The sequence below is a fragment of the Hordeum vulgare genome, chromosome 5H (genome assembly GCF_904849725.1).
Source record: "Hordeum vulgare subsp. vulgare chromosome 5H, MorexV3_pseudomolecules_assembly, whole genome shotgun sequence".
Taxonomy (NCBI): Eukaryota; Viridiplantae; Streptophyta; class Magnoliopsida; order Poales; family Poaceae; genus Hordeum; species Hordeum vulgare.
The window spans coordinates 578,382,491-578,396,520 of NC_058522.1; the positions used below are offsets into that span (position 1 = coordinate 578,382,491).

General features: G+C 48.3%; 2 protein-coding genes across 2 annotated transcripts; one reads left to right on the top strand and one right to left on the bottom strand.

Moving 5' to 3' along the window:
* Window positions 1–4,295: 4,295 nt before the first annotated feature.
* LOC123399527 (uncharacterized protein At4g15970-like) lies at window positions 4,296–6,216 on the top strand. Its single transcript, XM_045093925.1, has 2 exons — window positions 4,296–4,849; window positions 5,159–6,216. The coding sequence occupies exons 1-2, from the start codon at window positions 4,481–4,483 to the stop codon at window positions 6,038–6,040; spliced, it is 1,251 nt and encodes a 416-aa protein (XP_044949860.1). The 5' UTR covers window positions 4,296–4,480; the 3' UTR covers window positions 6,041–6,216.
* Window positions 6,217–11,118: 4,902 nt separating this feature from the next.
* Window positions 11,119–13,139, bottom strand: LOC123399528 (uncharacterized protein At4g15970-like). Its single transcript, XM_045093927.1, has 2 exons — window positions 12,570–13,139; window positions 11,119–12,155 (listed from the first exon to the last, which is right to left on the bottom strand). Exons 1-2 carry the CDS (start codon window positions 12,909–12,911, stop codon window positions 11,274–11,276), a joined length of 1,224 nt encoding a protein of 407 aa, XP_044949862.1. The 5' UTR covers window positions 12,912–13,139; the 3' UTR covers window positions 11,119–11,273.
* Window positions 13,140–14,030: the final 891 nt, after the last annotated feature.

The window sequence follows — 14,030 nt, forward strand, 5'->3', positions numbered from 1 at the left end:
TGTTCACGAATTATAAAAAATGCTCATGAACTTTAGAAGCAATAAAAAATAGTAAAAATAAAATAAATACTAGAAAAAAAATGAATAGAACCAAAAAAAACCAGAAGAAAAAGAAATAACCGTGTGCCAGACCTTTTAGAATCTTCACAAACGGGGGGGGGGGGGGAGGGGAGGTCACCAGTAGCCTTCTTGTAGGACGACCACGTGCATCAAAATAATGCAACTTCGCGCAAGCGCGACCCAACTAAGCCGGTCCATTTTTATGCATTACTGTTCACCCGGTAGCATATGCTCGCGGAAGCCAAAACACCACTCCCTGGTGTACCGGAGCAAACCAATATTTAATCGGCTTTTCAGAACATTTTCTAAAATATGAATCTTTTTCATAAACACAAACAAATTTTTAAAGCACATTTTCTTTTGAAATTTTTGATCTATTTGTGAAAAAAATCTCAGCAAGTGTTTTGAAAAAGGTTAGTTTATATTAAAATATCATTTTAAAGTTCACCGTATGTTAAACAACATGTTCAAGTTGTATTAAAAAGGTTCATCATCTAACTTCAAAAGTTTGTCTAAAAAATTCTAACGTCAAAAGTTCATCGTATATTAGAAAATGTTTAATGAAACAATGAGCATTCCGTATTAAGAAATGTTTACCATATAGTATTAATGATTTGTTCATCGTGTACTTAAAAGTATTGTTGACCATGTATTTGTGCTCAACTACTTGCAGTCAACGAAGAACGAGCTGTGGGAATCAAGCAACTCAGGGCATCTTCAGCCGTTTGGTCTCCCCAGGGTCATTTTTTCATCGGCGAGAGGTGAGCCGGCGAAAGTTTTAGGCTGGGGCTTTTTATTCCCGTCGATCCCCCACGCCATGTCTTTTCCTTGCGTCCGATTGATGCACGCCGCATGGTGGTCCTGTTTCATTCATGGTCCCGCCGCATGCACATGAGAGAAAAAGAGAGGAGAGAAAGATCCAATAGCCACACAGTCAGCCATGCAAAAAGAGTACCGTCGGTGTTTCGGAGGGTTGGGTTCGGCTTGAGTCCGCTGACGCTATTTTTTGCCAGATGAACAATGAGGTTTTGGGGACACGACTGAATCATTTTTTTTAACGCTGACGATAAAAAATAATCTAGAATGACCTGTTGAGGACGCGGCTGGACATGCTCTTAACCTGCGAGATGAACCAAACATGACCGATGAGGTAGCTAGCTAGGGCACACAGTAGTAGAACATGAATTCATTTATGAGCTAATGATGCACACGCCTGGGCCTATCAGCAGTACATTCACCAAGAAGATTCTCTGTGAGTTAACCATGCATTCATGAGTTAGTGTATGGACAAACTGAGGCCCTGTTTCTTTAAAAAGTTCTAGGACTTTTTTTAGTCCCAACTTAAAAAGTCTCTAGTCCCTATCTGTTTTTTTTAAGGACTAAACATGGACTAGAGGTCATTAAATGACATGAAAAAGACCATGTTACCCCTAGTAATATACTAGAACTTATTAAATGACATGCTAAAAGTAGGGGCATTGCTTTTTTTTTTGAGAGAGAACCACATGTTTCATTAATCGAAAAACAAGTTACAATAAGCAACACACGTGGAAACTAAAAAACAAACCGGGATAAAATGATTATCCTGAATTTACAGATAAAAACCTAAGAGATCGAGAAATACAAAACGATCCCTATGGTTTTCTGCAACCACCATAGCGAACGACCGCCGCCCAACTCCAGCACCGCCGAGGCGAAGACCGGAAGAGACGCCGAGCCTCCACCATCCCAAGGTCAGAGAAAGCACCATTGCCAACGAGGCTTTGTGAGTCGATGAACAGGCCCGCTGCACGCAGCAAGGCACATGTCGCTGTAGCACGTCGACCGGGGGACGTCCCCGTTCTGTCTTGGACCAAGATTTGTCGCCTCCCATCAACAAAGTTGGAGAGGAACGACAGATCCACCACCTTCGGACCGGCATCCTCGCTCCAGAAGAACCACCTCGCCCCGGCCGCCAGCGTCGGCGCGAATAACCACGAACGCCAGCGACAGACCGAGAAACTGATCTCGCCGGATCTGAATAACGGCGAGAAGACCAAGCCGCCGATCTGAAGGACCGAGCAACACACGTTGCCAGCAACTCCAAGACACCGACGTGAAGGTCGCCGTCAGTGTGGGAATAGAGTTGAGGCAAATTTATTTAACCAGACGCCGCTCTCACCACCCCAACGACGTCCCAAGAAAACACTAGACCAACCCTAATAACAAGCCGCGTCGCAGCGCCGTTGCAGCGCCATGGTCCCCACCTCCTCACGTCGCCGGAGTGGGCAACGGAGGAGGCAGGGACCGGTGGCGGCCGGTGTCGCTGGGCAGTTCCTGGTGATCGTCTGGGAGCGGTTCGTTCGCTCGCTCTGGACAATGGTTAAGTAGGGGCATTGTTAGGAAAGAGCCAAAAAAATCCCAAAAAGTCCCTTTCATAGGAAGTTCTTCCTTTAGTCCTAAATATCCCCTTTTAGTCCTAAAAATCCATCATGTTTCTTTCACATGGGACTAGGTCCCTACACCAAAAAGTCCCTGAAAAGAAACACCCCCTCAACAACCTCACTGTACTCGATCTGTCAGTACCGGTAGGATTAGGAACCTTCCATCTGTGTGGAGACGGACTGATCGAGCTCTGTCTGAAGGGGCCGTCGCTGTCGCTGGGACGTGGCCACCAACGCACAGCGCCCGTCGCCATCTGCACAACGCATCCGTCAGTTGACAAGTCTATACGCATCGATCGCGTTGGAAAAGGCCGAGAATATATATACGCAAAGTCGATGTGTAATTACCTGCAGAAAAAGGTTAAGTCGGTACATACTCCTATGTTGTACGTGGCGCTCGTTCTCGTTCCTCCGATCCATGAGAGTTGCCTGATCCAGGGCGTGTCACTTGTTGGAGGGAGGGAGTATACGTACGTTGAGTGTGCCCCTGCCGACATGCATGGTTCTTTTCGACCATGCGTTGCACGGGCATGTACGCATGTCTAATATAATATCTGTATGTAGGGGGTATATGTACACCATATATATGTCACCTTCAACAAAGAAAGATGAACAACAAGGCACTAGCTTTCGGTCCCGTCCCTTGATAGCGCCCTTGGTCTCGCCATATATCCCACGCTGGCTTGCTGTCTACTTGGCTATATACCTCGGCCGACCTGAACAGCCGGTCCGGCCTTGTGTCACAAGCTAGTCACCTTGGTTTGATGCATGCTGCTTCTTTTGGGACCAAAATAATGCTGTAAGCTTAATATTAAATTAGTACAAATTTTGTATTAAACCAACGGCACTTATTTTGAAATGGAGGGAGCACAAAAGTAATTTCGTACTAGACCAACGATATTTATTTTAAGAGGGAGGGAGTACAAAAGTAGACATACGTCAAGCTCAACGCTTTACCACACGAAACCAATTTACGACTCCAAGCGCATACATATATACTAGCTCCATCTACACGACTCACACATACGTATATTTGCATAGTACGTAGTACATATATATGTACGATGTGGAGATGTTTGTGGCAACGAAATGCATGAACGTGCCAAATCACCTAGAAGGAATTGATCGAGACGTACGTATATGTCAATAATACTACATGTTGGTGCGTGTTAATGGAAAAGCTAGCTAGCTAGAGCAAAGGGCCGGGCAGACGGATGGGTGGTAGAGGATAGAACAGTGCCTGAAACGGAGGCCTCACAGCCAACCCGGGCGCACACTACTTGGCGTTGGCCCGATCTCGCGACGTGCCTAGCCCATTATATAAGATACCACCACCATCTACACATAACATACATACGTCGCCTTCACGCACGCTAGCAATCAAAAGTTGGCTCAGAAAGTTGGCCTCACTAATTGCGGTGCACTCCATAGAATCCGTCTCACTCTGGCCTCGGCCGATGCAGAGAGAGAGAGAGAGAGGTCAATCGTCGACCCGTCACCCACGCACACGCCACCATGTGCGTGCGTGCACCCGGCGCTCCCCCGCCGCGCCCCGCCCGGCACAGACTCTCGTGCACACAAAAAGCCAACCTGAAATCTCTTCATTTCTAAAATTGAGGTGCATGTTACCCCTGGTATAGTGACTGAGCCAACGAATGGTACGCCACTAGTAGTGACTGAATACAATCCATGTCGAGATGAAAATACTACCTCAGCAGCCAAGCAGAGGCAACGACTCTAGCGCGTCGCCGTCGCCGTCGCCCAAGGGACCGGCGGGATGGCCGGAGCCGCCTATTTAAGGGCCCGCAGCGCCTCATACGCTCCATTTAGTCCCTCCCTGGTAGCCGCCTAATCCCATCACCACATGATATAGGACTAGTCCTCATTCATCAGTCATCAGTCATCAGTTCATCACTCATACACATACATATGTACATGATCAGTGCACACAGCACACCAGTAGTAGTACTCGATCAGTTAGCTAGCTGGTGATCCATATGGGGAAGGTGGTCGTCACGGAGGCCACGGCGCGCCAGGTGGCGTCCTTCCTCCTCGGCGCCGCCGCTGCGCTCACCGTCGTCATGCTCGTCCACTACCGGGCGCCGGCCGCCGGGCTCAGCCGTGCGAGGACACCGGGGCACTTTTCCGGCTTGAGATCATCATCATCAGATGACCAGCACCACCACCACCGCAACGGGACGACTGCACGTGCCGTAGTTCATCAGGCGCCACCGGTCGCCGCTAGTGCAGGCGACGATCATCGCCGTCCGGCGAACGCCACAACAATCACAAAGCCCAATTCTACCTCTACTGCTGCTGCTCTACCTCTACGTCATCTTCCCAGCACAAATCACCATGGACAAAAGGTCAGTTTCCGATCGAGTTTCTCGATTTATTCCATCAAAAGTAGCTAGTTTCTTTCTAGTTAATCTGCTTTTGCCCATGAGCAAATCCAGGACGGTATGGTTCAGCGGCAATTCTACTTTCTTGCAAAAGCAGTTACCAACTATAATTGACCAATCAATCACGTGTTGCCACGAATGGCCACTGAACTGAACAACTAACTTATCTGCAACCCGTAAATGCCGTTGTCAGTTACAGGTCGTTAATCCGTTGTAAAATTACCCCAAGAAAAACTCATGCTGATGGATCATGCTACATGCATGCCATGTCAGGGAGCCAATGAGGAGTCGCCGGAGTTCCGGGGCCTGGCGGCAGCGGTGGCGCGAGCGGCGACGGACGACCGGACGGTGATCATCACGTGCGTGAACCAGGCCTGGGCGGCGCCAGGCTCCCTGCTGGACCTGTTCCTGGAGAGCTTCCGCATCGGCGACGGCACGGCGCGCCTCCTCCCACACGTTCTCGTCGTGGCCATGGACCCCGGCGCCCACGCACGGTGCCTCGCCGTCCACCGGCACTGCTACCACTACACCATCCCGGGCCTCAACATCGACTTCGCCGCCCACAAGTACTTCCTCTCCAAGGACTACCTGGAGCTGGTGTGGAGCAAGCTGAAGCTGCAGCGCCGGATCCTGGAGCTCGGCTACGGCTTCCTCTTCACCGACGTCGACATCCTGTGGCTGCGCGACCCGTTCAAGCACGTGACGGCGTACGCCGACATGACCGTGTCCAGCGACGTGTACTTCGGCGACCCCGACAACCTTGGCAACTTCCCCAACACGGGGTTCTTCCACGTGAAGCCCAACGCGCGGACCATCGCCATGACGAAGCTATGGCATGGGGCTAAGGGCAAGTACCCGGGAGCCAACGAGCAGCCGGTGTTTAACATGATGAAGAAGCGGATGGTGGCGGAGCTGGGGCTCAGGGTGCAGTACATGAACCCGGCCTACGTCGGCGGGTTCTGCAGCTACGGGAAAGATTTGAGGAAGATCGTCACCATGCACGCGAATTGCTGCGTGGGGATTGAGAACAAAATTAAGGACTTGAAGAACGTGCTGGGTGATTGGAGGAACTATACGAGGATGCCGCCATGGGAGAGGCACCGGGCCAAATGGACCGTGCCCGGCGCCTGCATTCGAGCCGAAAAACAAGTTTGATTCATCAATTGGTTGATGGATTTTCCAATCGCCTGTTATAGAGTAGCTTATTTAATTCTACATATATATATATATATACTCCCTGTGTGAGGGTGGAGAGAGAGACGATAAGTATTTGTTGCTATACCTGTAAAATGCTCTATTATGAAAGCATATACTAGTACACTTCTGCTTCAGTATGCATCTTTGGGTATTACCAAACCTGCACTAACCAACTACTCCTACCTAAATATAAGTCTTTTAAGATATTTCACTAGATGTCTACATACGAAGTAAAATGAATGAATCTATACTCTATAGTATGTCTATATACATCTGTACGTAGTCCATTAGTTGAACTTCTAGGAAAGACTTATATTTAAAAACGGAGGAAATAGTCAACAAGACAACATGTGCTATATTTTTTTAATCTAATTAACAACACCCAAAACGCAGTATTCTTCGTTTTGTTTTCTTTTTCTATTTATTTTTTCCTTTTTCTTTTTTGATTTCCTTTTTCCTTTCTAAATGCGTTAGTTTTTTTAAATCTTGCACCATTTGTTTTTTAAAATGATGATTTTTTTAAGTTCGTCACTAAAAATAGGTGATTTTTTCACAGATTGATGAAGTTTCTTTTCTAAATTCGTGAACTATTCCTTAAATAGGTGAACTTTTTTGAAAGTTGATGAACTTTTTATAAAGTTGATGATCTGTTATTTTAAAAATGATGAACTATTACTTATACCGTAATTTCGGTATTCGAAACCCTAAATCCTGTATTATTGGGAAGTTGTTAACAACTTTGGAAAATGTATTGAAATTTTCGAAATTTTCATACATAAATTTGAAATTTTTAAATACATGAACACTTTTTTAGTTACATAAATAAGTCAAAAATATGGTAAGCAACACATTTTTAATTACATAAATATTTTTTGAAAAGTGACTTTCTAGCTTATTCAGTTGGATACTCTGCATTTCATTCAGTGGTAGTTAACAAAGGATCCTGCGAATGTACTGCTGCTAGGATCTGTACCACGTAGCTAGCTGGTCCTACAATCAAGTACCATGCACGCATCATTAGTTCATAAGTGCATCCATGCACTTGCTACTGTCCTAGCTAGCTACCTCATCAATGATGTTAGGTTCATCTACCACCGCCATCAGGTTGAGCTGCCTGATTCGCACGGCTCATCGTTCAAGCTGTTCAGCGCGCTGTCTGCTACTACTACTGGACGCTCATGGAGCCAGTGACAGCACTGAGTATTCATGGTTGATCGGTCTCATACCGGGGTTTAAAAAAACACTGATTATTATGTACATGCACGCATGCCACGCCACGCACACAATGCTTGCGGAAGGGTAGATCGGAGTTGTAGAGCGAGCTTCAAGATTGATAAAGTCACTACGTACACCATTAAAAAAAATAGTCAACACAAATAAGATATCAAAGCGCCATCGTGCGGAGAGGCAATGGCCTATGCGGACGGGAAGATGGAAAGTCTTGAAGCGTATGAAATAAGTGAAACATAAGAGGCTCGGAGTGGTTTTTTATGCCTCTCTACTTAAGAGGTTGGCTTAGGGACCAGTTCTAGCATGTTTTTCCTCCTTAGTATATAGTGGTCATTGTTTAGGTCCTGTTGGAGATGCCCTAAGGCCCTCATGGGTGAGCACCACATTATATGATCCATGGCGAGCTGGATGATTCTTGTCCCCAAACTATATCGTCGCTGCCACGCTTCTCCATTCATCAAATTATAATCACCCTGCTCCGTGGTGTATGTTCATCAGACTCCTTCTCCCTATCCAATAGTGTCGTTTACCTCACCACACCAAGCTCGTCATCCGCAAGATATTGTGGCCCTCTCATGCACCGGGTCTGGGTGCCCTGCTTTTCGTTAATTGTATCGGAAGGTCATGTAAAAACCTTTCTTTCGTTAAATGAATCATGAATGCATGTTTCCGCCTCTTTTTGTCCTTTGCTACGACAAGACATGGCTGACTTTCCTTAGAGGGTTACACACTACTCTCTCCGTTTCAAAATATTTAAAGTTTTAGGTTTGTCCTAAGTAAAACTTCTTTAAACTTGACGGAGTCTATAGAAAAATATACCAACATCTATAACAACAAATTGGCTTTATTAAATTCATCATAAAGTATGCTTTCATATGATGTAAATTTGATGTTGTGGGTCTTAGTAACATTTTTCTTTAAAATCGGCCAAACCTAAGGAAATTGAAATTAAAGCAAACTTAAAATTTCAAATATTTTGAAACGGAGGTAGTTCCTGCGCGGCAAAATGGCCACTGATACATACACACGTCGCAATAGTGATCACAAGATATTATGCTGTCTCGGTGTGCCGAGGATCACGGGACCATGATGCAACAGCGGCGACTAATCCACGGTTTAGGTAGGCGTGTGTAGATGATTGAGGGCAACCCGCCTGCCCGTGTTGGCATTTTCCGGGACATATTTCCATAGCACGCCAATCAAACAAAACTCTCAAGCGATGCCCATGCGCTGTGCCGATGTGACAGGCCACGTCTTGGCTCTGCGTATGGTCCTTCCATGGAAGGAACAGTGCTTCGGGTACTGGTTGCTGTGCGTACGTTCATGATTGATGGATCGGACGGTTCCTCTGTCTCTGCTCTGCAGATCTCCGGAGAACCCCGGGAATGTACGAACTGATGGGCTGGTACTCAGAGCCAGCAGCTGGCCTGGAAGTATATACTAGCGGTGAGTGTACCACGCACGTAGTAGCATAGTTGATGATTCTCTCGTGTACTTACCTGATGCTAGACCAGTTCGTCATGCATGTTTTGTTAGGTAGGTGGTTCATCTAGCTGCCGCCGATAAATACAATTCATCGAGTTGGCTGATCCGTGGTACGGTTCCTTCATCGACGATTGGCATGCAGGATTATTCGTTTTGGCCCCTATTTCCTATTGATGTTAAGTAGTTGAGCTACCTGCTAGTCGTCTACCACAATTTGAAAAGGAGATTTTCCATTTCTGACGCTAGAAACAACGTGAGCTCACAAACATCCAGCGGCAGCGCATCCAACACGAAGCAATCTGTCGTGCACGAGACCGAAATTGTCCCGTAGTAGTTGAGCTTGATTGCTATAGGTTTTTTAGCAACCTTGTCGATCAGACTCTGGCGCCTTAATTAATTCAACCGCCACCATTTCCCCGGGCTCCGACCAGCCTAAACTCCAACACTTAACGACATCGGCTTGTTGGGTGCACGATCGCCAGCTAGCTCTTCCAGAAATTGATTAACGACATCGGCTTGTTGAGTACATAACTAATTGCTTACATCGTCTTGGACTGATGTGCTGCTCCTATCAGTCTCACACGACAGGGACGGATCCCAAAGTTTCCTCCGTCATGCCAACAATTGCTCAATACCACGTGCTATGGCGTTTGCAGCCCATGAATTTAGCTCAAGTTAAAATAATAATTGAAAAGGTTAAAAGATTTGTCAAATCCATAAGGGCAATGAAAAGGCCGATGAAAAGGCTTGTTCTCTAGGCATAAGGACATCTCCAACGCTCATCCTCAAATTGCTTGCAACTTCTCGGACGTATGATACCGATACAGTTTGTCATTTAACGCGGGTATGTATTGGACTGTGGAATGATTCGGACATATTTTCACCAATAAACAAGAAACAAACGTTGGGGTTTTACGAAAGTGCAGATAATAGCCACGTAGGCCACCGACACTCCGGGCCCATCCAAAAAACCTCCCCGGACCCCGCACCTTCATCCTTTTCATTTTTTCTTTTTCCCTTTTTTCTCTTGCTTTCAACGCAACTCCACCATCCCGGCCGCCACACCACACCCTAGGCGGAACTTTGTGTCTCTGTCACACCATGGTTTCATCCGGTCTCCACCCCGCTTCTCCGCAGCTGTTGTTTCACCCCTCTCCTTCAGCCACCCTGTCGGGTACCATCCACTACTACTATATTCATCATGCTTGGAAACAGTTTGGTGAATTGCCGGCACAAAAAAGTATCCCTTCTTTATAAAAGCTATTGCTTCGAATTTGGAGTCCATATACGACCACTTTGTGTTTATTCTAATGCATCAACAAATTTGACATCGAGCAACTCTAGTTGGATGGCCGACTCCCGCATCTGAGTTCACAGACTGCCTCAAAGCGGACGGATGCATGAGGAAATTTGTGGGTTGGCGTTGGACCCTACTACATTTCTTGAAATGATGATGAAGGGCGAGGTAGAGATGTTGTTGTTGACGACCCTTGAGTTTGCGATGTTTCAAAGCTCTCACCAAATAAGACGTGTGATGCCATCGCCTTAAACCTGCAATGGCCATCGTGAAGTTAGGGTAAATATTGTCTTCAGAGTGGCATGGGGGCTGCCCTGGGGGTTGTTGTCGCCTCGGGTGGCATGGGCCCCTCCTCAGCGCCTGATCCGGGGTGGGACTTCCCTCTGGTGGTTACTGGCCCTAGTTGGGCTCATCGATACCGTGGTTCAGCGTGTGGTAGGTACTCGTGGTGGGTGCACCGGCGGCCGGCGCGGGGCGCGGTATGACGGTTGGCGTCCGAAAATAGTGTGCGAGTGGCGGTGGCGGCCTCCCTTCTCCTTGATGCAAGTTGGCGTCCCAATTCTAGGGCTTGCAGTGAAAACCTTTGTCTGTGCTCAGGCTCGGTGGCAGCCTCCCTTCTCCTTGGTGCACGCTGGCGTCCCAGCCCTAGGGCTTGAAGTGAAAACATTTGTATGTTCTCAGGATCGGCAGCAGCGACGCTTCGCGTGCGTCACCCTCTTAGGGGCGTTGTCATAGAGCTGAGGGGTCTCTATCCAGGCCTTGGCGAGGTGTTAGGCTTGTTCTAGGCTTACGATGTAACCTTTCGATTTGCTTTGTAAGGCAGCATCCCCGTCAATATTATATAATTCGATCGTGTAATTTATTTATAAAACGGGGTGAAAAAATATTTTAAGAGTTCAGAGCAGCATGGTGCTCTGCGGCCCTGTTCACGTCTGGTTCTTACTATATCCCTAGTGGTGAGTTTGAACATGGCGAATCCCAATCAAGTCTCATCGACACAACCATTGTTTTTTTCGCTAGCATATATAAAATAAATATACATTGTATTTCCCGATTATACATCATTTTACAGGTATACTCGATCGTCTATCTCATTCTCCTCACGACAATTTGAAGTAAATTAAACTACTCTATAAGTAACAAACGACTGAGAAATCCATCAATCAATGAATGGATGGATCAAACTTGTTTTTCGGCTTTGATGCAGGCGCCGGGCACGGTCCATTTGGCCCGGTGCCTCTCCCACGGCGGCATCCTGGTATAGTTCCTCCAATCACCCAACACGCCCTTCAGATCCTTAATCTTATTCCCAATCCCCACGCAGCAGTTCGCGTGCATGGTGACGATCTTCCCCAAATCCTTACCATAGCTGCAGAACCCGCCGACGTAGGCCGGGTCCAGGTACTGCACCCGGAGCCCGAGCTCCGCCACCATCTGCTTCTTCATCATGTTAAACACCGGCTGCTCGTTGGCGCCCGGGTACTTACCCCTACCCCCGTGCCACAGCTTCGTCATGGCGATGGTGCGCGCGTTGGGCTTCACGTGGAAGAACCCCGTGTTGGGGAAGTTGCCCAGGTTGTCGGGGTCGCCGAAGTACACGTCGCTGGACACCGTCATGTCGGCGTACGCCGTCACGTGCTTGAACGGGTCGCGCAGCCACACGATGTCGACGTCGGTGAAGAGGAAGCCGTAGCCGAGCTCCAGGATCCGGCGCTGCAGCTTCAGCTTGCTCCACACCAGCTCCAGGTAGTCCTTGGAGAGGAAGTACTTGTGGGCGGCGAAGTCGATGTTGAGCCCCGGGATGGTGTAGTGGTAGCAGTGCCGGTGCACGGCGAGGCACCGCGCGTGGGCGCCGGCGTCCATGGCCACGACGAGAACGTGCGGGAGGAGGCGCGCCGTGCCGTCGCCGATGCGGAAGCTCTCCAGGAACAGGTCCAGCAGGGAGCCCGGCGCCGCCCAGGCCTGGTTCACGCACGTGATGATCACCGTCCGATCGTCCGTCGCTGCTCGCGCCACCGCTGCCGCCAGCCCCCGGAACTCCGCCGCCTCCTCCTTCGCTCCCTGACATGGCATGCATGCATGATCCATCAGTATTTTTAGGCACTGTTTTCTGGTCAAATTTGGCGTTATTAATTCTAGAACGATTTGAAACGATCTGTAACTGACAACGGTATTGACGGACTCTCGTCAAGTCGTGATAAGTTAGATCAACAAAAAGAAGGGTGGTTGATTGATTCAGCGGCAACACATGACTGGTAACTGCCACTGCAAGAAAGTAGTATTGGCGCTCAACCATACCGCCCTGAATTTGCTCATCGGCAAAAGCAGATTAACTAGTACTCAGTCCGTAAACTAATAGTATAAAAACGTTTAGATCATTAAAGTAATGATCTAAACGTCCTTATGTTAGTTTACGGGAGTAGTAAGAAACTAGCTACTTGATCGGATAATTGAGAAACTCGATATCGAACTGACCTTTTCTCCATGGTGACGTGTGCTGGGAAGATGACTTAGAGCAGCGGCAGTAGAGGAAGGGTTGCGCTTTGTGATTGTTGTTGTGTTCGCCGGACGGCGACGATTGTCCGGTGGTGCATGATGAACAACAACGGCACGTGCTGTGGTCCCGTTGCGGCGGTGGTGCTGGTCGCCGGATGATGATCTCAGGCCGGAGAAGTGCCCCGGCGTCCTGGCGCGGCTGAGCCCGGCGGCCGGCGCCCGGTACTGGACGAGCACGACGATGGTGAGCGCCGCGGCGGCGCCGAGGACGAAGGCCACCACCTGACGCGCCGTGGCCTCTGCGACGACCACCTTCCCCATATCGATCACCAGCTAGCTAACTGATGGTGTAGCACTAGCGAAGTAGAGTGATCATGTACTCACCTCATGTATGTGTGATGGGATTAGCAGGCTAGATAGGCATGGGGGCTAAACGGAGCGTATAAGAAGCGTTTCAACAGGTTGCTCCGGTCATCCCGGCGGTCCCTTGGGGAACTGACGCCGACGCAGCATGTAGACCAAGATATAGTTGTGCTCGATCGGCTAGGGTCGTTGCCTCTGCCGTGCTGCCGAGGTAGTAAGTAATTTGTACCACTATACTCAAGTAAGTACTTATATTAAGTTAACACATGCATGCACCGTAATTTGGCTTCACATGTTGCGCCCTAGTTAGTAGTAGATGCCTTTGGAGGCTAGCCAAGTTGTCCACGTCCACGTGTACGTGTTGTATCTGCAAGGAAGAAAAACAACAAGGCTGAGTATAGTACGTGCCTATGATTGATATACACGGTGGAAAACCGTGGAATTCGGGTTGGTTGTTAATGTGTACACGCTCGCGAGTGGGCATGGGCGGTCGCTGCACGAGAGTTTGCGCGCGCACATGGATACATGCGTGGGTGACGGATCGACGATTGACCTCTCTCTCTCTCTCTCTCTCTCTCTCTGCATCGACTGGTTGGTTCGATGGAGTGCAGTGTAAAATTAGTGAGGCCAACTTTTTGGGCCAACTTTTGGTTGCTAGCGTGCGTGAAGGCGACGTATGTATGTGTAGATGGTGGACTGAATCTTATAAGTATAATGGGCTAGGCACGACGCGGGATCGGGCGCCAGGTGTGCGCTCGGATTAGGTGTGAGGTCTCCGTTTCAGGGACTGTTCTATCTTCTACCTCCCCACCTGTTTGCCCTGCCCTGCCCTGCCATCCGATCTAGCTAGCTGCTCCATTAATACACACCACCACACGACGTATACGTCTCCAACATTTCCTAACCTTGCTAGCACGATTCATTTCGTTGACAGAAACATTTCAACATATAGTGCATACTCCCTCCGTCCCTAATTATTTGCCCAAGAAATGACAACAAATATGTTTGCTTCTATTTATTTCCGTGACATGTAATTCGAGACAAACGGAGGGAGGGAGTATGAACGTACTATGCATC

What these genes read in the sequence shown, in the direction of transcription:
- LOC123399528 (XM_045093927.1), bottom strand. Translation starts at nt 12,911, where the DNA reads ATGGGGAAGGTGGTCGTCGCAGAGGCCACGGCGCGTCAGGTGGTGGCC. An exon ending in CACGTCACCATGGAGAAAAG is followed by an intron (nt 12,156 to 12,569) that starts GTCAGTTCGATA and finishes ATGCCATGTCAG; the next exon opens with GGAGCGAAGGAGGAGGCGGC.
- LOC123399527 (XM_045093925.1), top strand. Translation starts at nt 4,481, where the DNA reads ATGGGGAAGGTGGTCGTCACGGAGGCCACGGCGCGCCAGGTGGCGTCC. An exon ending in CAAATCACCATGGACAAAAG is followed by an intron (nt 4,850 to 5,158) that starts GTCAGTTTCCGA and finishes ATGCCATGTCAG; the next exon opens with GGAGCCAATGAGGAGTCGCC.